At 31.4% G+C, this 21247-nt stretch overlaps 4 protein-coding genes across 7 annotated transcripts in view; 2 read left to right on the top strand and 2 right to left on the bottom strand.

The window, feature by feature from the left end:
• LOC126918834 (synaptotagmin-5-like) overlaps nt 1–7438 on the top strand; it is a 99648-nt gene extending 92210 nt beyond the window's left edge. For both annotated transcript variants that reach the window (XM_050727257.1, XM_050727255.1), the window contains 3 exons: nt 573–806; nt 1133–1297; nt 4497–7438. In XM_050727257.1, the coding sequence (XP_050583214.1) occupies nt 573–806; nt 1133–1297; nt 4497–4682 (585 nt within the window). In that variant the 3' untranslated portion in view covers nt 4683–7438. The remainder of the gene's footprint in view (nt 1–572; nt 807–1132; nt 1298–4496) is intronic.
• A 78-nt stretch (nt 7439–7516) lies between these two features.
• On the bottom strand, nt 7517–10806 carry LOC126918833 (caseinolytic peptidase B protein homolog). Its single transcript, XM_050727254.1, has 10 exons — nt 10062–10806; nt 9927–9979; nt 9678–9867; nt 9327–9577; nt 9156–9246; nt 8863–9070; nt 8636–8768; nt 8341–8553; nt 7958–8255; nt 7517–7881 (listed from the first exon to the last, which is right to left on the bottom strand). The coding sequence occupies exons 1-10, from the start codon at nt 10411–10413 to the stop codon at nt 7739–7741; spliced, it is 1932 nt and encodes a 643-aa protein (XP_050583211.1). The 5' UTR covers nt 10414–10806; the 3' UTR covers nt 7517–7738.
• Nucleotides 10807–11367: 561 nt separating this feature from the next.
• LOC126918832 (heat shock 70 kDa protein 4) lies at nt 11368–19838 on the top strand. Of its 2 annotated transcripts, XM_050727252.1 has the most exons (12): nt 11368–11721; nt 12856–13054; nt 13453–13809; nt 13937–14258; nt 14360–14615; nt 14701–14831; nt 14915–15180; nt 15596–15703; nt 16977–17102; nt 17199–17438; nt 17519–17809; nt 17895–19838. In XM_050727252.1, exons 1-12 carry the CDS (start codon nt 11606–11608, stop codon nt 18081–18083), a joined length of 2601 nt encoding a protein of 866 aa, XP_050583209.1. In that variant the 5' UTR covers nt 11368–11605; the 3' UTR covers nt 18084–19838. The 2 variants fall into 2 exon arrangements, with proteins under 2 accessions (XP_050583209.1, XP_050583210.1); XM_050727253.1 differs by lacking the exon at nt 15596–15703 and having other exon boundaries at nt 11370–11721.
• On the bottom strand, nt 19699–21150 carry LOC126918839 (vacuolar ATPase assembly integral membrane protein VMA21 homolog). Of its 2 annotated transcripts, XM_050727266.1 has the most exons (4): nt 21014–21150; nt 20754–20915; nt 20558–20663; nt 19699–20156 (listed from the first exon to the last, which is right to left on the bottom strand). In XM_050727266.1, the coding sequence occupies exons 2-4, from the start codon at nt 20766–20768 to the stop codon at nt 20017–20019; spliced, it is 261 nt and encodes an 86-aa protein (XP_050583223.1). In that variant the 5' UTR covers nt 20769–20915; nt 21014–21150; the 3' UTR covers nt 19699–20016. The 2 variants fall into 2 exon arrangements, with proteins under 2 accessions (XP_050583223.1, XP_050583222.1); XM_050727265.1 differs by lacking the exon at nt 21014–21150 and having other exon boundaries at nt 20754–20947.
• Between the last annotated feature and the right edge of the window lie 97 nt (nt 21151–21247).

Raw genomic sequence — 21247 nt, 5'->3', positions numbered from 1 at the left:
TTCCATCATAATAAATATCGCATGTCCTTTTCTACCATTTATTCGATATATCAAAATCGAACAACAATTCGACAATTATTTTCGTTTGTGTGTTATTTCGTTCGAAAAACTCTGTTTCGTTTGTTTCATTGGTTCGATAACATTCGTAATACGATAAATTATCTCGATATAGGAAAAGCATCGGGTTTCTAAGAAATTGAAATCAATAAATTTATGTAAACGGAGAAACAGATGTATCAAATTCGGATGGTTCTCACTTTGTTTAAAAACCACCTTTATCTTCAAATAAATTATACCGGTATTATTCGCTTCTCTTTGGTGCAAACAGAGTTCTATTTAAACAACGCTACATCTTTTGACATTTAATTTTTTTATTAATTTTCCTTTCGGCATATAACAAGATTTTTGTAATATGTTATCGACCCTTTAACAAATATTAGCAGAACATTCGATCAATGAAGGCTGATATTTCGTTAACATTTATTACGATACGAGTTATAAATTGCATTTTTCACGTTACGCGCACCAGCAAATCGGTGATTTAATCGAGTCAAACTTTTTCTGTCCAACAGGTGCTCGATTACGATCGTTTCTCCAGGAATGACATAGTAGGTTCTGTCAAAGTACCACTAAATATTTTACGATTAGATTCTCCTACCTCGACCGAAGAAGTTTGGGGAGACATTGAACGTGAACGGAAGCCACCCGAACAAATTCAAGAAGTTCTACTGTCGCTCTCTTATCTGCCCAGTGCCGAACGATTAACAGTACAGATTTTGAAGGCGCGAAATCTGTTTCCACCACAGGTAACTCGATCGAATTTACCAAATTTTCTTGTTACTTTATTTACATATTTTAGTAATCGTTCTACTTTTCGTTCTCTAATTTTTCCCATCAACTTTCGTTACTTAACTTTGGTTCGTGCGACTATTAAAAAGTTAATCATTTTCGTTTCGTTTCGTTTCGTTTCGTTTCGTTTCGTTTCGTTACGTTTCGTTTCGTTTGATTCCGTTTTTAATCGATGTCTGAAATTGACGTTTCCTTGCTGTCGTTCGTATGCCTCATGCATGAAAGTTATCGACAATTTGAGCATTTTCATATTCCACGTGACGCGCCTGATTGTGTTACGCAGGACAAAGAAACCTTAGATTCCTTCGTGAAAGTAAATCTCCTTTGCGGAGAGAAGAGGGTGAAGAAGAAGAAAACTGCTGTAAGAAAAGCGACCACCAGTCCCGTTTGGAACGAAGCAATGTCCTTTAATGTTCCTGCCAACTATCTTGCATCATCAGCCATCGAGGTAGATATACGTTTAATCAAGCTTTTCTAGTTCCACCATAATGCAGGCTCTCGTATCGTCGAGTAAATAAAAGCCATTGTCCTGGTGAGAAGCAATTTCAAAGTGTTTTACACGAAGATCATATCGATTTCATGTCAGAGGAATAATTTTGATCAAACTGATTCAAAGATATAATATCCGTCGCCTTTCGTAAGTTTCGTTGTATCTATGACATTTTATAGAAAGCTACTCCATTGAACCAAAAATCGGAGCAAATTTTCGGTGAACTAAAAGAGAAATACGATTGAAATTTTCTGTTTTTCTTTCACAAAACTTGGAGATATATTTGAAACAAAATCCTATACATTTAAATACAGATTTTATGAATCGTTTCCTCGATTATCTTATCTTATTGTTGGGAAATGATACGATTGTATCGATCTTCCATTAAAGTTTTCACGTACATCCAATTTCGTATAGAATAATTTATTATTACACATGATGAATAAAAGATGTTAAAATCACACTGTTCGTTAAGTTACGTTCACTAGATTTCGCTTTTTATACGAGTCATCCTTAAGTAGACCAACTATCCTCCTGTGGCGTAATTAATTCGAAAAAGTGTCTTGATTTCGAGGCACACGATTTATCTTCTGGACGACAGTCAGATGTCGATGGGTTGTCCCATTGAAAATATTATTTAAATCAACGGTTCGTGTATCGATATGCATAACAAAATTCCACGACGGTGAGCGTTCGAACTATATTATACGGCTCTGTAACAAGAGAGAAAGATCACATTTTCAGCAGCATGGGAAAAATTTAATTTTCAAATTTTATGTTGCGAAACGTGGCTCGCCGTTTTGTTTCCCTTCTCGTCAAAGATCATGCGAAAATTAAAATAAAAATCGTATTGCAACTTTGTTTAGTAGCTCGAGATATTAAAAATTGTTCGGTAATCGACGCACGTATTGGCATAGTACGTGTATACGTTCGATTTTTCTGTAATTCGAGTATGATAAAAAAAAAAAAAAAAAAAAGAAAGAAAAAAAAAAGGAAACAAAGTTACAATATAGTCACACGTATGTATCGTCTATTTCTATTTTGACATTATTTGTCCTGTGCATTTCAAACAATTTTCCAATAACATCTGTTTCGTTTAATATCGACGAATCTATCTTAAATTAAGTATAGAGGGATAAATAGTGACTATCCTTTTTTGACCTTAATAAAACTATCGCCGCTATAGATATCGATATAGTTAACTAAAACCACTGAGTTTCAAAAAGTATCGAATTCCATTTATTAAAATGATTAATTTCGTTTCACGAATAATTAGCTTCGAGTACGACTTTTTCATAAAATATACGTAAAATATATTTTCGTTAAATACAAAGTTCCTTATTTCTATGTATGTGCATACTTTTGTAAAATACAAGGTCAAGTTATTTTACATGCAGGTTATTAGACGCCATTTGCTTTGCATCGAATATTTCAAAAGCAATACCTCCGCAGCCATTTCCACGAAACGTAAAACTCTGCAGTATTGTTCTCGGGATCACGCAACCTTGCCAACTATAAACGAGTTCCGTCGATTACAAGTTATTGATTTACATCATAGGGTCGCTTACAAAACCTAGCAACAATTTAGAAAACACCGGATCCCCGTAGAGTTGAATTCCGATCGATTCTCACAACTTCGGTCGCGAACAATTTTCATCGATACGTTTTTATTTGTTACTGGGCGGATATAGACTTGTAACTTTTGAGTTGTTAGTGAAATTTTGCAGCGGTGATAAATTTGTATCTTAGACCCAGCAAAATTACAAGATCGTATTGAAATTTATATTCATTTGCCACTCGAATTGATCTCACCAATCTTTCAAATACTAAATAACGATTGCTTTACTGTAAATACTGTAATACCGTGATTATAGTATACTTTCTGCAAGATGATGAAAACGTCAAAAGATGATCTGTTGAACAAATGTATACATACGTATAACAACCACGTTGAGCAAACGTAGTGCTACGATTAAATAGTTTTTTCAGTTATTAGATAGTCAAGAAAAAAAAAAAGAAGAAAAAAAGAAAAAAAATAATCAGGAAGCATCCATAGAAGTGGATGACCAGTCGCCACTTAAAACTATACAGAGAGAAAAACAAATAAGTAGAGAACGTAGAATAGACCTACTATTATATTACAGGATTAACAATGATAAATTGAGCTGTCAAATGTGTCATTTACAAAACCGTAACGATATCGCGTCTCTCGTCTACGCTAAACGTTACGCTAGTAATAACGAAAAACAAATGTTCGTGCTTATATATACTATACTTGTGTGGAAGCCTGTACTAGTTGAATAGAGAATTTATTTGCTTCGAGAAATCGCGTGTTTACATAGCGAGTTGGCGAAATGTCGGTCGCGATTATCGACGAGCGTTCTGTCGCGTCCGGAAAAAAGCCTCGAAGGAAAAAAAAGCAAACAAGAAAGAGACGACCTTCGTAGTCGTACGACGAGTCTAAACTGAATATCGATGAACTTCCGTGGTTTTTTTTATAAAAGTCCTCAAGGATGATTCTTGAGTCAAACGATCGATCCAACGTTGCAAAATAGACACGCTACCTTTTCTTTCGCGTGATCACGTTTTGGTCGAAAATTTTGAAGCTCGCGGAATATACATGATGACATATATATCGTACAACGATAGTAAAGATTTATAGATCTTTAGAAGGCTATTCGTAGATGAAAGGAAATTTGTTGTTCACTGAAACTTTTACGATGGAACCGAGAGTACTTTTTTCAAACACTTGTCACAAATTTCTAAATATTTTCTGAAATGGGGTGATTTGTTCAAATCCTAACTTACTTTTCGTTAAAGTAAAACGAAATGTAACGGTATAGGAAGAAAGTAAATGGAGGAAATAAATTTGAAAAATTAGTCCTTGCAACTCTAACATCCAAGTCTATATATTACGAACAAATAGCGATTCATCATTCATCAAACGAAACATCATTATTCATTATCGCGATCAATAATACACAAAAACGGATTGAACCCAGTGATGATGAGATATCGATAGATCTAATTGCTGCATCCATCGATTTTCATACTCGGAGTATATTCCTGAAAAACATTTTCATCGTATGTGAAAAGAAGAAGAAGAAAAAAAAAATGATTCAAATTGATAAAGTAATTGAACTAATTCTTTTGCAAGGTATGTGTGATGGACTCGAGCAACGAGTTTATCGGTGGGAACGTGATCGTCGGTTCCTGTATCGTTGGTCCAGCCACAGGAGTGATTCGGGGAGTGGAAGGAAGCGGAAGTCAAGGAAGAGAACACTGGCTTCATATGACTCAATCACCGAGGAAAACCATCGACATGTGGCACACGTTACACTAAAAGAAAAAGAAGAAGAGAAAGGAGTAGAAAAGCAAAAGAATCGATCGATGTTATGTTCGTCGCGTACCGTTTTCTAAAAAAAACAGAACGTGACCATTTTATGGGAACGTGGACACAATTTCCTCTTTATTCCTTTTTGTTTCGCTTCCTTGCCGAACTGCGAAGGGAAGGGTACAATCAGAAAGCATAGGATAAATAATCGGTAAATGGTATATGTAAACGACAGTAGCAGTGTTATATATGTGAAACCGCTTTTATCGATGTACTCGAGACCACTAACGAATAAGAAAACCACGAAAAAAATACATCGTTATTGTCCGTTTCAGCGAATCGCAAGGATCGATGTCCCTCGATCCTCGAGAATCTATTAATACGATATTTCACTGTAACAGATTTTCCGATAGGCTTGCTACGACCTTCGAGATTGAATCGTCTAATCTGAAGGAAATGGCACGTATTGCGAGATAAACAGTTCGTTTATTCATAAACAGGGAATCGTGTCACAGAAAGTGGATGGGAGAACATTTTGAAGGAAGGAAGGAAGGAAGGAAGGAAGGAAGGAAGGAAGGAAGGAAGGAAGAAGGAGAAAAATTTGCGTATGGAGGAGACAATCGTTTCGTATATACACTACGTATTTGTATTTGCATAATTTGGTATTTGTATAATTTGTTTCTACTGGCGGCTAAATGTACCTTAAACAATCAGCAAGATAATTATTCCATTCGTGGTAACGAATACGAGTGATAGTAGATAATCGTGCTTCGAATGACGAGAAACACATGACCGTGCGTACTTTCCGTTACACAGTACTATGAAATTATTTGCTCGAAGTAATTTCAAGATAAGACGTTCAAAGGATGATTTTTGCTATAAGTAAATAAGATGGTGATAGAATAAAAGGTAGAAATAAACAAAAGAAAAGAAAAAAGAAAAAAAAGAAAGAAATAAAATACAGGAGAGAGAGAGAAGGATGGATAATTTGGTAAATGATATGTTTTTCTAGTCCTAATGTGATTTTTATTATAGCCTGAAATAACCGGAGTGGTTTCGGACTAGTATACATACGTATGTACTTCCTAGGCCTAAGTTTGTACTATGCAACAAAACTGACCTCAGAGAAGTACAAGGCGTGTTTGGATGCGCCATTGAATAATTACAAACGAACTGAAAGCCTAATGAAAACGATTCTCCTCCGATAAATATAGTATAATCGCGTTATCGTTGTTAATGTCATAATTATTTACGAGTACATAAGCAGCAACAGAAAATGCAAAAAATTGTCGCGTGTACTATTATCGTGTAACGTTCGTTCGGACACGAGTCTTAAAACTATTCAGCGCATGAACATTCGTATATCATACGGATGTTCCGAGATACTACCGAATAATAAAATATATATTTCTCGATTCATTACGTTCCTTTCACAAACTTTTGCTAGGCATACAACACCGCTAAAGAGTTAAAGAGAAATAAATAAATACAGAAACAAGAGATCAAATTCTATGTATTTAATAACGAAGTCTGATTTATACGAAAGATAACGAGAAAGAACAAACAAATAAAGAAAACCAAATGAAAACGTGAACATTTCCGACCAAAGTTTATCATATCATATATACCGATAATTTTGAAAATTTCAGAGCTTATATCTATTTATTGTTAATTTAAGAGAGTTCGACTAAGGAACCTGCCGTACTTATAAATATTTTAGGCTCGTACATACGTGTATTACAGCGATTTAAAATGTTTTTGATCCGTTGGCTGCGAGAATACTAATAATGTGACAAACGTTACCTGGTGAAAAGAAAAAAATAAAATTAAATGTTGATCATCGTTAAGTATGTTGTAAGTAAATATAAATATATGTTGTATAAACATATACATATACATATATAATGATATATGATTACGTAACACGTAACAGTTGGTGAAAATGAAAAAAAGAGGGTTTGTTGGGAAGAAACGCTTAGCTAATTATGAGCGTGGTCCGAATCGTACGCTTAACTTATACTTAACAGTATTTCTATTATATTCCACATACATGGTATTTATATTAAAAAAAAAAAAAAAAAGACATATATGTACACATATATTCATATTTCATTTATATATACATATAAAAATGTTCTTCTTGTACGTATACCGTGTAATAAAACAATCATTTTGGGTGTCTAATACAATACGCGCGTCCAACATTCCGAATATACTTGTAATAGCTGTGACGGCATGTAACGACCACATGAATTTCCGCGTTCGTCATAAATGATGAAACAGAATCTCTGTAAACGCTACATTTCTATCGTATTTCTACCATTAACTTTCATGCGCCTATTTCAAGAACGATCTCACGCGTCGCGATTATTTCTTGCTACTTTTCAATACAATACATAGATAGACAACCCGTTGTCGGACCTGAATTTGCCTTGCACAATAATATTTAAACCAAATGAAAATTCTCGCATCAATCGCGATTCCCAATGATTAGAACTACCCGATGATACCATTTGGTTTATGATCGTTGTACAAATAATAATTGATGAAAGAAATAAGGTTTATGGTATTACGGGGCGATCGATAAGCAACGCGGAGAAACAGTTTTCACGACCGATTTTCTGCACGTTTCGAAAATGTCTCTAGTCTTACTAACGTCGTAAAGAATGTACAATGTATCCTAAATGTGAAGTGTAATCGATATTTTCTTGTAATGTATCCTCGTGATTCGATTTAAAATAAAGAATTACTAATATCCATCAGAATCGTATATATCATTTCATCTATATATTAGAAACAAAGTGTAGGCTGTAATAGAAAGAAATTGTAAAAATTTGTACGGATATGATGGATTTTATAATTTTTATTTACATTTTCTTTTGTTATGGATCTCAAAATTATCGCGCATTATTAAACATACATTATTATTACAAACATTGTTTCATCTCTACAATAAATAATACAAAACATCTCAAATTTGTTTATTTATACGCACTATGAGATCAAGCTATAATACAGTTTCTATAGTTATTGAAATTATACACCTGCAACGATCTTTTATGGTATTAAAATGCCGAATTTACATTTGTTGTCAAATTCTCTGTAGAAAGGTCGACAAAATCTTTTGCACCTTTGCGTCGTATTGATAACGCTATATTTGCACTATTTTTATGCCATTTGACTTTAAGTAATACGCAACATCCCTTTTCTATAAAGAGAAAGAAACGATATTTCGTTAGAATTTGAAAAAAATTGTCTTTAAATATTAGTAATAATTTGCATACCTAATTGGCCTCGTTCATGAGCAGCAGCTAATTGGTTAACAACGCGTCTTTCAATTTCGTACTTAATAGAGCGTGCTCCGTAATGAGTGTCGTATCCTTCGGCTAAAAGTGACAAAACTTCTCTATTCCACTTCAATTCTATTTTATGCCTTTTCTTCGCACGATCTGCCCAAGTTTCCAATTCTTTTACAACTAACGATATAAGTTCAGATTGAGAAAATGGTAAAAAGTATACGATTTCATTTATTCTACCCAAAAACTCGTCTCTACCGAAGTGTGACTTCAATATCGGCCTCACCTGTAAAATGGACATTTTTTTTTTTTTTTTTTTTAAATTCGTTCTAAAAATGTTAAAAAAATATTTTAAAGAAATTAATACATACTACTTCGTCTTTAAATTTACGAGATATTTCAATGTGTTCTGGATCCTCCTCTGTATCAGCATTCTTATCCAGTTTTTGCTCCATTACACGTTGGGCTTCTTCTCTAAGGTGTACCGCGTGATCAGCGATTACTTCGCTTGCCAAATTTGATGTCATTATAAAAATTGCATTTTTGCATTCGATTGTTTTACCTTTACCGTCGGTGAGTCTTCCCTAAACAAATATTTAGATTTTCATTTTGATATAATATTTTAATGTCATAAATTCAATGAGTAACACGCAGAAGTAATCATACTTCGTCAAACAATTGTAACAGAACAGTCAGTACATCAGGATGTGCTTTATCAACCTCATCAAATAGTACAACAGCATTTGGACATTTCCTTAAAAGTTTTGTTAATTGTCCACCATCATCATGGCCAATATATCTAACCGATACAATAAAAAAGAAGAATAACCGGTAGGTTATGTTTATAATATCTGAAATATACATATAGAGTGATAAATAGAAATAAAATTTACCCTGGTGGCGCACCAATCAGTTTAGCAACTTCATGTTTTTCTTGATACTCTGACATATCCAATCGAATAAATCCTTCCTGTTTATTTTTATGTATATATGCAGCTAATTGTTTAGCCAATTCAGTTTTTCCAATTCCTGATGAACCTAAGAAAAGAAATACTAAGGGATGTTTTTCATCTATCCATCCATTCTCTTTCCTTCTAATAGCTGCAATTACACAGAGTATTACAAAAGGTATTATATACGCCTTATGTTTATATATAAATTATTAAGCGTATAAAATAAATCTTACTAGATGCAACGATAGATATTGCTCCGGTTTGTCCAACGATATACTGTCTCAAACGTTGCTCTAGTGGGAATCTACGACGTTCTTCTAATTCCTGTTTATAATATCAGACAAAAAAATGGATCAAAAATAGTACTATATAAAGATCAAAACGTTGTTTTTAATCATATGTACTTTTTCCTTCATTATTTCATCATATTTTATCGCGCGTTTTATAAGCATTTCTTTGAGTTCTCCGTCTTTAGCATATTCTACTGCTCTATATCCTGATTCATTTTTCATTGTTGGATCAGCGCCTGCTTCTAATAATGCTTGTACACAAGGCTTAGAGTCTGCTAAAACGGCATAATGTAATGCTGTAAAACCTTTGAAAGTGGCCCTACTATTCAAATGATCGCAAAATTCTTCCTCCCTTATCATGAGCACTGGAAATTTGAAAATTTGTGCAATATCTCGTTAAATATGAATAATATATACAACTACTCCATTTTTATTTAATTATTGTAATTTGTTTCAATCTTGTACCATCCAAAGTATGTAATCCTTTTTCTATAGCAGTTCCATAAACATTAATGAATTCATCTTGAGCATTAACATCTGCTCCATGTTTTAATAAAAGTTTCACGACCTCTGGTTTTGCATTAATAGCAGCAAGGTGCAATGCTGTCCAGCCTAATGGATGGCGCATATTTACATCAATACCTTCTTTTATAATCTACAAACCGACAGTTTCTTAGTAATTCATACTATAATGAAATACCTGTTTATACTCACATTCGTTAACTCTTCAATATTGCCATATTTTGCAGCCAGAAAAAACTGTTTATCTATTAAAAAATATTGATAATAAATGTATATTTGTTCCATGTAATCACATATACAAAGCATATCTTCTTTAATAATATATACCTCTGTGATTTTTGGCTTCACAAAGAGCTATGGTTATGCCAATACCACCTAGTATAAATCCCAAGTTTTTGAAATTTTTTTTTTCATCATTAATGTCATATTTATTTCGTAAGACTTTCATTCTTCTTAATAAAGGGCGAATTTCCTTCGATTTAAGTATATCCGAAAATTTATATAATGGATACATATGTTCCTGAAGTTTCCAATAGAGCTGGGCATAACCTTTACCATTTTGATAGAACACACTTTTTATCTCATTTGCTGTCCATAAATTTCCTTTATTCATCAGAGTCGTTGAATTTTTATTCCTTCTTATAATTGAACAGAATCGTAAATTACACAGACGCGACATTTTACAAATGTGGATATCATGTACTTATGCGTTTGGACCGTATGATTTTTATATTACTCAATTATATCTACTACTTATTACTAGTATATCGATATATGAATTCATTGAATAACTGCCAATAATTCATATAATAATGCAGTAATACAAATCGCACTATATTTACATTTTTGACCGCTTTATTTCAAGACTGCTTTAAATCACGCTCTTGTATACAAGCGCGACATATCATGCAACATTTTATGAAATTGAACTGACGCATAACATAATATATACATACTTAAGGGAGCAACATTTGCTCTTGATTATATATGTAAATATAGTCGACATAAGTAATTTTATCAGAACGTAACATACAATTTGCACATACATGTTCATATAAAATATAACATATACATATAATGTTTACAATTATAATTCCATGTAATTGTAATAATTGTAGTGTGTGTGTGTGTGTGTGTGTTTTATTTTATATATATATATATATATATATATATATATAAAATATATATATATATATATATATCACTCATTAGTTCCACATATAACCTTACTATAATCAAAAAATTGTAACAGTGTAAAAATTTGTAAAATGACGTTGTTTAACATATTCAATTACAGTAATTCAAAATTTGTTTCACAACAGGCATACCGTCGTGCAAACCAATCATACTCGTGCGCAAAATTTGCTATATATAAATTCAAAATTTGCGAGAAACGATACGCGGGGAGAAAGGAAATGTAATAGTATAATTTCGTCTAATCGATTATTTGTATATAGACATGGTAATTTGTAGCAAAATAATGTAGTGTATCGATCCATTATTTTCGATCCTTCGAGAAATGAAACTGACGATGCCTAAGAGGAAAATTCCAATGGCGCATAATTCCAGAATGTTCCAGAGCAGCCGACTGACCAATAGGAATCGTATACCGCAGCGCCATGATTGGTGAATTTTCAGCAGAAGTTAGCAGAAAGAAGTAATCACAGTTACCGTGCGGAGAGCATTTCATTCAGACTATTGCGTGAGTGTAGAGCGAGAATTTATCCACCGTACACGATAATTATTAACGCGATATCTAAACGACTATCAATCACTCGTCAATCCTTGTCCAAGATCAACGTTTAATCTTTGATTTACGTAAGATAGTATTATTCATTGTCGTAAAGAAAACGTCGTACCCAGTCTCAGCCATGGCTGCTATGTCCGTGATCGGAATTGACTTTGGTAACGAAAGCTGTTATGTGGCTGTAGCACGGGCGGGAGGCATTGAAACTATAACTAATGATTACAGTCTTCGAAATACACCGTAAGTTTCTTTTATTATAATAATCGATACCTAATTTTTTCTCTTTTGTAGAAAGATACCGGTGCTCACCCGGTATCTCCAAGTATTTCTCTTGTTTTGCTGATTTACGTGAAAATTTTACGTAAAAATAGTAGAACAATTTAAAAGTAGTAATACATAATTCATTTCTGTACAAGTAATATGTAAAGTAGATGATGCAGTATTCGATCATTGCCATTTATGTTCAAATCGTTTTATCTACTTAAGCATACACGCTTACTTTCACATGACTAAGAAGTACAAAAAAGTCCATAACGTGTAGTTATGGTCCACGAGAAATTTTTTCTTTATTTGAATTTGGCGTAGTCATGTAAAACGGAATCAACAATCGATTTAAGTCAGAATAAATGTAATGAATAAGACGTGACGTTACTACTTACTCTACTACTACTACTATTACATTCCCAGTCTCTTTGTGTACAAAATGTATACGAATTGTTATTTTTTTTTACGTTTGAGTTATCGAAAATTATATCTGAACGCGACGAATTTATATGTATTACTCGTATGTAGATCGATAGTATTTGATAATCGTATTATTACGTAAATAAATTTTTATGATATTTGTTATATATATATATTTTTTTTTATCTAATATTTTATCTATATTAATAAAATGTTTAAAATATGAAAAAGAAATATTTGTAAAAAATATAGATATTAAAGTGTATGTAATAATTTAATATTTTCATTATTAATTGTTAGAACGTTAAATATAATTTATTTTTATTAATTCTGTTCTTATATAAATGTCATGTTATTAAGATTTACGTTTTTAAAATGACAAAAAAGCTGATATTTTTCATGCATGTAAATAGGTGTTTTATTATTAATTTCTCCTCTCATAATTTTATAATCTACAATATTTTATTAGATTTTTTACTGAGAGAATTAATAAATTGAAAGTTCAAGATTTTTGTGTTCTTTAACATATATATATATACTTCAGTATGAAAAGCAGACTTTCAGGATTATTAGATTATTCTAGAAATTATATATAATATTGTATGATGTACACATGCTTGTTCAATATAATGTGAATTTTATACATGCCATGGTAGGTGAAATTTGTATTTACATAAATATTGATTTTAGATCATGTGTAGCATTCAGTGGGAAAAATCGAATTCTTGGTGTAGCTGCTAAGAATCAGATGGTGACCAATATGAAAAATACCATTCATGGATTTAAAAGACTATTGGGTAGAAAATATAATGACCCACAGGTACAAAGAGAGCTTCAGACATTACCTTTTAAGGTAACTCATCAGTCAGATGGAGGTATTGGTATACATGTAAGTTGTTTTTAGATATGGAATTATATCTTTTCTATTATATCTCAGCAATAAAATTTAATGATTTATGGTTATATTATTAATATTTTATAACATATATATAGCTATTTTATAAAATTGTAATAATTATTGTATTTTACATGTAAAAATGTTATGGGAAAATAATATGATCTTTTTTAATTATCTAATGTGATATTAGATGTTACTTAGATTCAATCTGGGCATTGTGCCAGATTTCTCACATTTATAGGGACTCATATCTTATTTATATCTCTTTAGAGCAGTTAAAACATGATGAATCATGTCATATATAATTTGTACAATAAAAACTATAATGATAAAAGTAATTATGTAACAAGTACAAAGTAAAGGTATTTATACTTATTTCTAAATTTTAGGTACAATATTTGGGAGAGGAACACATTTTCTCACCCGAGCAAATAACTGCGATGTTATTTACAAAATTAAAAGATATATCTGAATCTGCACTTCAAACTGTTGTTAATGACTGCGTTATTTCTGTTCCATCATATTACACACAAGCTGAACGTCAGGCATTGCTTGATGCTGCACGAATTGCTGGTTTAAATGTTCTTAGATTATTTAACGAAACAACAGCTACTGCTTTGTGCTATGGCATCTATAAGCAAGATTTACCAGCACCTGATGCACCTCCGAGAAATGTAGTCTTTGTTGATTGTGGCTATGCAAGCTTACAAGTAAGCATTTGCGCATTCCACAAAGGAAAACTAAAGGTATGTAATGAGTTTAATTATCTTAGTAGTAATTATCTTAACTGGTATTAATAGTTATATACTTGCAAAAACAATAAAATTAATATGAAATAATCGTACATATATAAATGTTATATTTTATTTCTAGATGATAGCTAGTACTTTTGATAGTCAATTGGGTGGAAGGAATATAGATTCTATTTTAGCAGAACATTTTTGTAAGGAATTTCAGTCACGTTATAATATTGATGCGCATAACAATCCACGCGCATATATAAGACTACTAGCGGAAGTAGAGAAATTGAAAAAACAAATGTCAGCCAATTCAACGATGCTTCCTCTTAATATTGAATGTTTTATGGATGAGAAAGATGTGCATGGTGAAATGAAACGAGCAGATATGGAAGCAATGTGTGCACACTTATTTAAACGCGTTGAATCGACTTTACGTCGATGCCTCGAAGATTCTAGTATGTTTTATTTTGCATTTAATGTTGTTGCACATGTAGTTTAATTTTGCATAAAATATATTTTCCATTAATTATATATTAATCTGCAATACCTTTTGTAGAATTAAAGTTAGAAGACATTCATTCAGTTGAATTAGCGGGTGGTTCCAGTCGTGTTCCTGCTATCAAACGGTTGGTTGAAGAAGTGTTTGGTCGTACTGTATCTACGACATTAAATCAAGATGAGGCGGTTTCACGAGGATGCGCACTTCAATGCGCGATGTTGAGTCCCGCTGTTAGAGTTCGTGACTTCTCGGTAACTGATATTCAACCGTATCCCTTGAAATTAACGTGGGATCCTACTCAAGGGGAAGACGGGTACATTAATATTCGCATTTTATGTATAATATTAAGGATATTTAAAGAAGGACACATTTTTCTGATTTTCGTGCTATTATTTTAGTGAAATGGAGATCTTTGGACACAATCATTCTGTACCATTCTCGAAAACGTTGACATTTTATCGATCAAATCCATTTACACTCACTGCAAGTTATACTATGCCATTAGCATCATATCCTCGAACCCATGTTGGTAAGCATTTAATTCTTTTTATTATTTAATAATTCTTTCTTATTACTTAATAGTACCTTACTATATAAACAACATTTTTACAGGTACATACACAATAAAGAATGTAAAGCCAACGCCGGAAGGTGAATTGTCGAAAGTAAAAGTAAAAGTAAGGATAAACTTGAACGGAATTCTTACTATTGTATCGGCTTCATTGATCGAGAAACGTGAACTCACACAACAAGAAAAAGAAGAAGAAGAGAAACAGCAACAGCAGCAACAGCAAAATAACATGGACGTTGATCAGCAGCAAGACAGGAAAGATAAATCTGATCAAGAAGCACAGGCAAATGAACCACCAGCACCTGAAGTATGTATATTCATTGTTACTTCACCTTTCATTCAAATTATATGTATTCAAGGTCGTTTTTTTTTTATCAACTTATGTGTAATAATATTAACATTTAGTATAACATTTACTTTGTAATACATTCATAAAATTATATTAACTTGGGATTAGGTTTACCTAACACTGTTTGTTGAGCTAAATAATAATGGTATGTCCAATAAAATAATACTTAAAAAAAAAAAAAAAGAGAGAAAAGAAAAAAAAGAAAAAAAAAAGAAAGGTTCATTGCATAAACAACAATTATACTACAATGAAGTGTAAATTAGATGGAAACTCATTAAATTCATTCTTTGGTATAAACTTTTGTAGAAGAACACAGTATTCATTCATGCTTTGAATGTCTGATGCATGACTATGTGAGTTTATTGTGGTTTAGGTGAGCATGGATAAAACGCGACGGAACTCAGATGCTGATGATGGTGGAAGAGGTGCGGGGGGTTCTGCCCCTTCCTACTCCTCCAGGATTCTCTCTTGGCTCAGCTCGGTACGCGACACACTATCATTACTTGGACCCATATGTTAACTGAAACATGTGCAATAATTTATGACTTTTGCTTAGGTTGTTCTATTATTATAAGTCATCGATGGTTACGCGAATAGCTTGTCGCGTGTAAAAGTGGCATAAGACTTTTATTTCTTTCATCACGTCAGCATCGTCAATTACTTGTTATAAGATCATTGTAATCATAAAATGAAATGTCCTGCATGATATGAAAATCGCGTGCTACGTATTATATATGTTATACTATTCACTGTCTCAATGAAGAAGAAAAGAAAAAAAAAAAAAAAAAACATTTTCTTAAGCACATTTTATCATTCTAAAAGAACTAAGATCTGAAAATGTTAGGTTCGTTTGCAATGCAATTGCTTGTGATATGTCTCTATACTTATTTAATATTTCGAATACATTGATAAATTAATCAAATTCTATTGATTCGTGTATATCTAATATAAATTATTTATGACCTAGAAGTTTCCTACACATCGTAGTTTCTTTAGTGCATGATATTTAGTTGTACTCAAAGGTTTTAAGTCTGTGTCGATTTCTTCTGCAAACTCGGTTAATAATAGCAACGTATAAGAGAAAGTAACGCAGTCAGAATATTTAATTTGAAAACGATTATCGATATAAACATATGCATATTATAATCTCGTGCAAAGTGTTATTGATGCATATGGGTCCAAGATACAGCTGTGTCACGCCGTGCTGTCTGTCTTTGCTCAGTTACTTTTCTACTGGGTCGCAGAAGGAAAAGAGACAGTAACTTTTTATAATGCAATAGCTATCAATGTGCTAAAATTGTGAAGGCAGGCAATGCGGTTCGGTTTTCGATTCGCATATTTTATGTAAATGTTCTTCTCTATATAACCACATAATATATCTTGAAGTTGAAGTAAGACGAATTGAAAACTGCTCGCATAAGTATAATGCCCCTCTTTATCCTCTACTCATTTCTATCATCACCTGACTTCCAGTTTGTGTGCCTTGGTTTAAAACGTTTCAGTTTTATTATGACATTATTATGTTTATTTTATCTATCGTGTGTGATTACGAATTATTACATTAAGAATAAGGAATCATTTTTAATATTCTTAAGAATGCTGGATAAAAGAATTAACATAGAATGTTTTATATGTATTTCTTTCGTTAGTATTTATAATAATAAAAAAATAAATTTTATTTTAATGTAAATTTTATTGTAGATATGTATAGATAGATAAAAATATTTCATTTGGATATCTTATTATTTTTGAAGGGAGACGATAAAAATGACGAAAGTAAGGGTAAAAAGAAAATTCCTATTCGTACCATTGATTTACCGGTGGATATGTGTGAATACGGACTTTCTCAGCGTGATTTAGACACCGCATTGGAAAAAGAGGTAAATTATGTTCATTACGTTTATTTAATTCATTGTTAGTACATTTTTTATAATACGTATACTCATTCTATATTAATATATGTATTTACATCAAAGTCCAAGATGATCGCTGAAGATAAACAGGAAAAGGAACGCGTTGATGCCCGTAACGCATTAGAAGAATATGTTTACGATTTACGTGCTAAGCTGTCGGAGGAGGATCAATTGTCCACATTTATTACGGAAGATGACAAAGAAACGCTTTATTGTACATTAGATGAAACTGAAAATTGGCTGTACGAAGAAGGTGAAGATTGCCAGCGACAAGTTTATTCAGAACGGTTAACACGCCTTAAGGTAAGTTACATTTATACTTTTTATTAGATACTGAATAAACATTTTCGTTTCAAAATTGAAAATTGTATGTTTTATGTTAGTCACAAGGTGAACCAATTAAAGAAAGACGAATAGAATTTGAAGGCAGAGGCTACGCTCTTGATGAATTAGCAGGAGCTTTGCAACTTGCTAAAAAAGGGATAGATCTCATTAGATCATCCAATGGAAAGGATGATAAGTATTCCCACCTAACGGAAGAAGAGGTAAAGAAGGTTGAAAAAGCAGTGCAAGAAAAATGGACGTGGCTAGAAGAGAAACGCATGCTTCTTGCCAGTACACCTCGCACACAACAACCGCCAGTTACTGTAGCTCAAATTCGTGCAGAGAAACAGGTATTTGAAGCATATATCTAATTTAATGTATAACTGATACGTTTATACATATTGCCTTTTACATATTCTCTTTGTGTTTTAACAGTCACTGGATAGTGTCGTAGTACCAATTTTAAATAAACCAAAACCTAAAGTCGATCCACCAAAAGAGGAGAAACCTAAAGACAAAGCTTCTGAAGCTCATCAAAAAAATAATCAAAATAGTCAAGGCGATGCCCACTCTCAAACCAATCAACAACAACAACACCAGGAAGAGAAAATGGATGTTGAGTAACGGTCATCCAATTTTATGTGTGTTTAATATTATTAAATCTACCATGATTAAAATAACGAAAATATGTCATTACACAAGTCATTTTTATCATGTCACAAAAGCGCCTGATATGTTCTTAGTTAGCAGATGCGATTGTTTTTTTTCTTTTCTTTACCCATCACAATTTATTGCTAAGTTTGCAATTTATTGATAAGTTAACCTATTTAAGAACAACTATCATTAATCTAAGTATATTGAAATTTGAAGAATTTTTTTTCTATAAATCACTTAAACAAAGTTGTATGTATATTTTACGTTCAATTAATTTAACTAATATATCATTATAAAATTATTTCATTCAAGTAAATTTCTATAAAAATAGAGGTGAACATTGAATAAATAAAGATAGGCGCTGACATTTTTAAATTTCGTTTTATATTGATAAAAACGTATAAAAAATTTTCTTTTTTGACACGTGTATATGTATCCACTGCATTCGTTTATGAAAAATAATCGATTAAGTTAAAAGTACACGATAGTTGTAACGAGCTTCTTATTTCTTAGAACGTTACAGGAATATTATTTTTGTAATGTAATTACAAAATTCTTCAAGCTTTAATATGCTTTTAGGAAAGCATAACAAAATTTTTATCAGTGGAATACTCTAAAGAGATCCCTGATTTCATTGCCAGTAAGATTTAATACATTGTGTCCTATAATGTATAGAACAAGTATTAAGTTAGAGCTAATGTACACTAAATTAAATTGTGAAGTAGTTAATATCGCAGGCGATTTTATGTATTTAATTACAATAAGCATTCATTCCAACACTTCCTAGGCCGACAGCAAAATATTCTGTCACACAAACTTTTGTTGCATTTAAGATACTTAAATAAATTAATATTTCATTAAAGAAGTTTATTAAGCTTGTTCTAGGATTTGCTTACAGCTTTGTATGTTTGAAAGGGCTGCTAACTTGAATCGTGTATATTTTATGATATTTCAACATTGTCAAAGCTTTGATGACATGAAATTACGAGAAATGAAATTATAGTTAGGTATATTGTACATAATTCATAGTTTTTCATAAAAGTAAAATATTTTGCCTTTCAAATTGTGTTCTAATTAATTCGATAAATATCTTTTTTTTTATAGTTGTTGCAACGGTACTGTTCATTGGTACTAGAAGGGAATCAGTGGTATATTGTGTTGCATTGTATATTGATCACGATTTGTTTTGTTATTTATTCCTCCTTAAAGGTAGAAATAAAGTACATGACACTGCTATTTAGTGTTATTAGGGGCGGATTTGTACTGAAATTTTGTAATAATCTTCTGTATTTTATTCCCCTTTCTAAAAATTCGTATTTGTATCTTTTTAAGTAGCTATTTCGAAATTATCAGCCTAAATACTACAAAGGATTATAAATTCGCCCCTAATCTAGTACTGTGATCGGTAAAGTGCACTACGATTAATTTATGCATCTGATGTGATTTATTGAGTGAGGCACTAGAAATTATAAACTAATCTACTACAAGGTTTCTCAAATGTAAAAGCAAAATATATGTAATGGAATTATATTCCATATAGATATATGTATATTGTAAAGTTTTTGTGCTGTACAATATGCAAATATTGTGTGGGAATGTCACTGCTTCTTTTTATTTAATAATTACGTTTCATTAATTGGTACAAGTACAGTTATATTCGTCCTTCATGCAATTTCACATCATTAAACACAAAAAAAAAAAAAAAAAAAAAAGAAAAAAAAGAAATAGGAGAAAAATATCGAAACATTAACAAAAAAGTATGCAATTGCAGAATGTAACGCAATACAATGTAACATGTTTTTTTTTCCAATGACTATACGCGAATAAATGTGTTATCAAAAAAGTGTACTTAATCATATATGTGTTTCAAATACAAAAAAAAAAAAAAAAAAAAAAAAAATGATTAATCTCGTTTCGTCTGTGTCTTCGATTGATCATCGAAGTATGCGCGATATATAAAAGCGCCCAAAGCTACGTGTAAGACAAGGATCGCAACTCCAGCTGAATACACGTTGCTTGGCACCTGATCGAGCCCCAATAATCCTAAAATGTATAAAAATTTGTTTAAAATATTGATACAATGTCAAAATTATATTCGTAAATATGTGTATATCATGGGTATATACTAACGTAATAATCAAAAGTATATATTGTGATGTACTGTATTAAGTAATTTATGTATATGTAACATTTCAATTCATAAAGTTTGTACATAAAAGGTATAAAATATTGGCTATTAGATTTAAAAATATGCAAAAAATATTCTCAAATATTCTCAAAAATTATTTACTATTCATGTTTATGTTAAACTATATTATTCTTGAATACTTTTCCTAAATATTAAATTAATATATATAATTTTATTAGATATCATCAACAAAATATAATTTTTTAAATGTATGTAAAAAAGTTAAACATTCTAATAGCATTGTTTGCTTCCATACCATCAAAAATAAAAATCTTGCTAGCAAAAAATGAAAATACAGGTAAGGCTATTATCACCATACAGTGGAATAATACTGTTTTAAAGACTTCTAATTCTGGTAATTCCTGGAAATAAAACTACGTATTAAAGATATTGTTATATTTAAATACATATATACGATACATCAATGAATTAAAATGTAAAAATGAACACACCTTGATACTTGCCATGATGTAGATGTATTTTTTAATTAAAATTTCCTTAATACTATTCAGTTACCAGTTACAATACCGATTTTATAAGATTTAAAGATATATATAGTATTATCATTATATTACTAATTTAGAAAAATATAATTCAACGGTTTTTATTAATGTCTAAGAAAAAATTGGAAATGAATATGTGTTATTTATATAGAAAGTTGAAAGATCATTTCCTTTTCTATTTTAGTATACTATTTTGTTGAATGACATACATGTATAAATCTGTATATAGAACTTATATGATATTATATAGTAAGAAGATAAGTCTGATATTTTGATGGTTAATAATTCAGACAGCAACGTAATACGATAAATTCGTACACTCGTTATCTTGTGAATATTTAAGGTTATGTTATTCGATTTAGTACGTTATAAATCCCACCAGAGGAAGGTGTGTATCTCGCATGTCCATATCCTTTTTGTTAGCGTTTTCGTATCTGGTTTAA

Source organism: Bombus affinis, chromosome 7 (assembly GCF_024516045.1).
Source record: "Bombus affinis isolate iyBomAffi1 chromosome 7, iyBomAffi1.2, whole genome shotgun sequence".
Lineage (NCBI taxonomy): Eukaryota > Metazoa > Arthropoda > Insecta > Hymenoptera > Apidae > Bombus > Bombus affinis.
The sequence above is the reverse complement of the archived record's forward strand: the minus strand, read 5'-3'. Positions and strand labels throughout refer to the sequence as shown.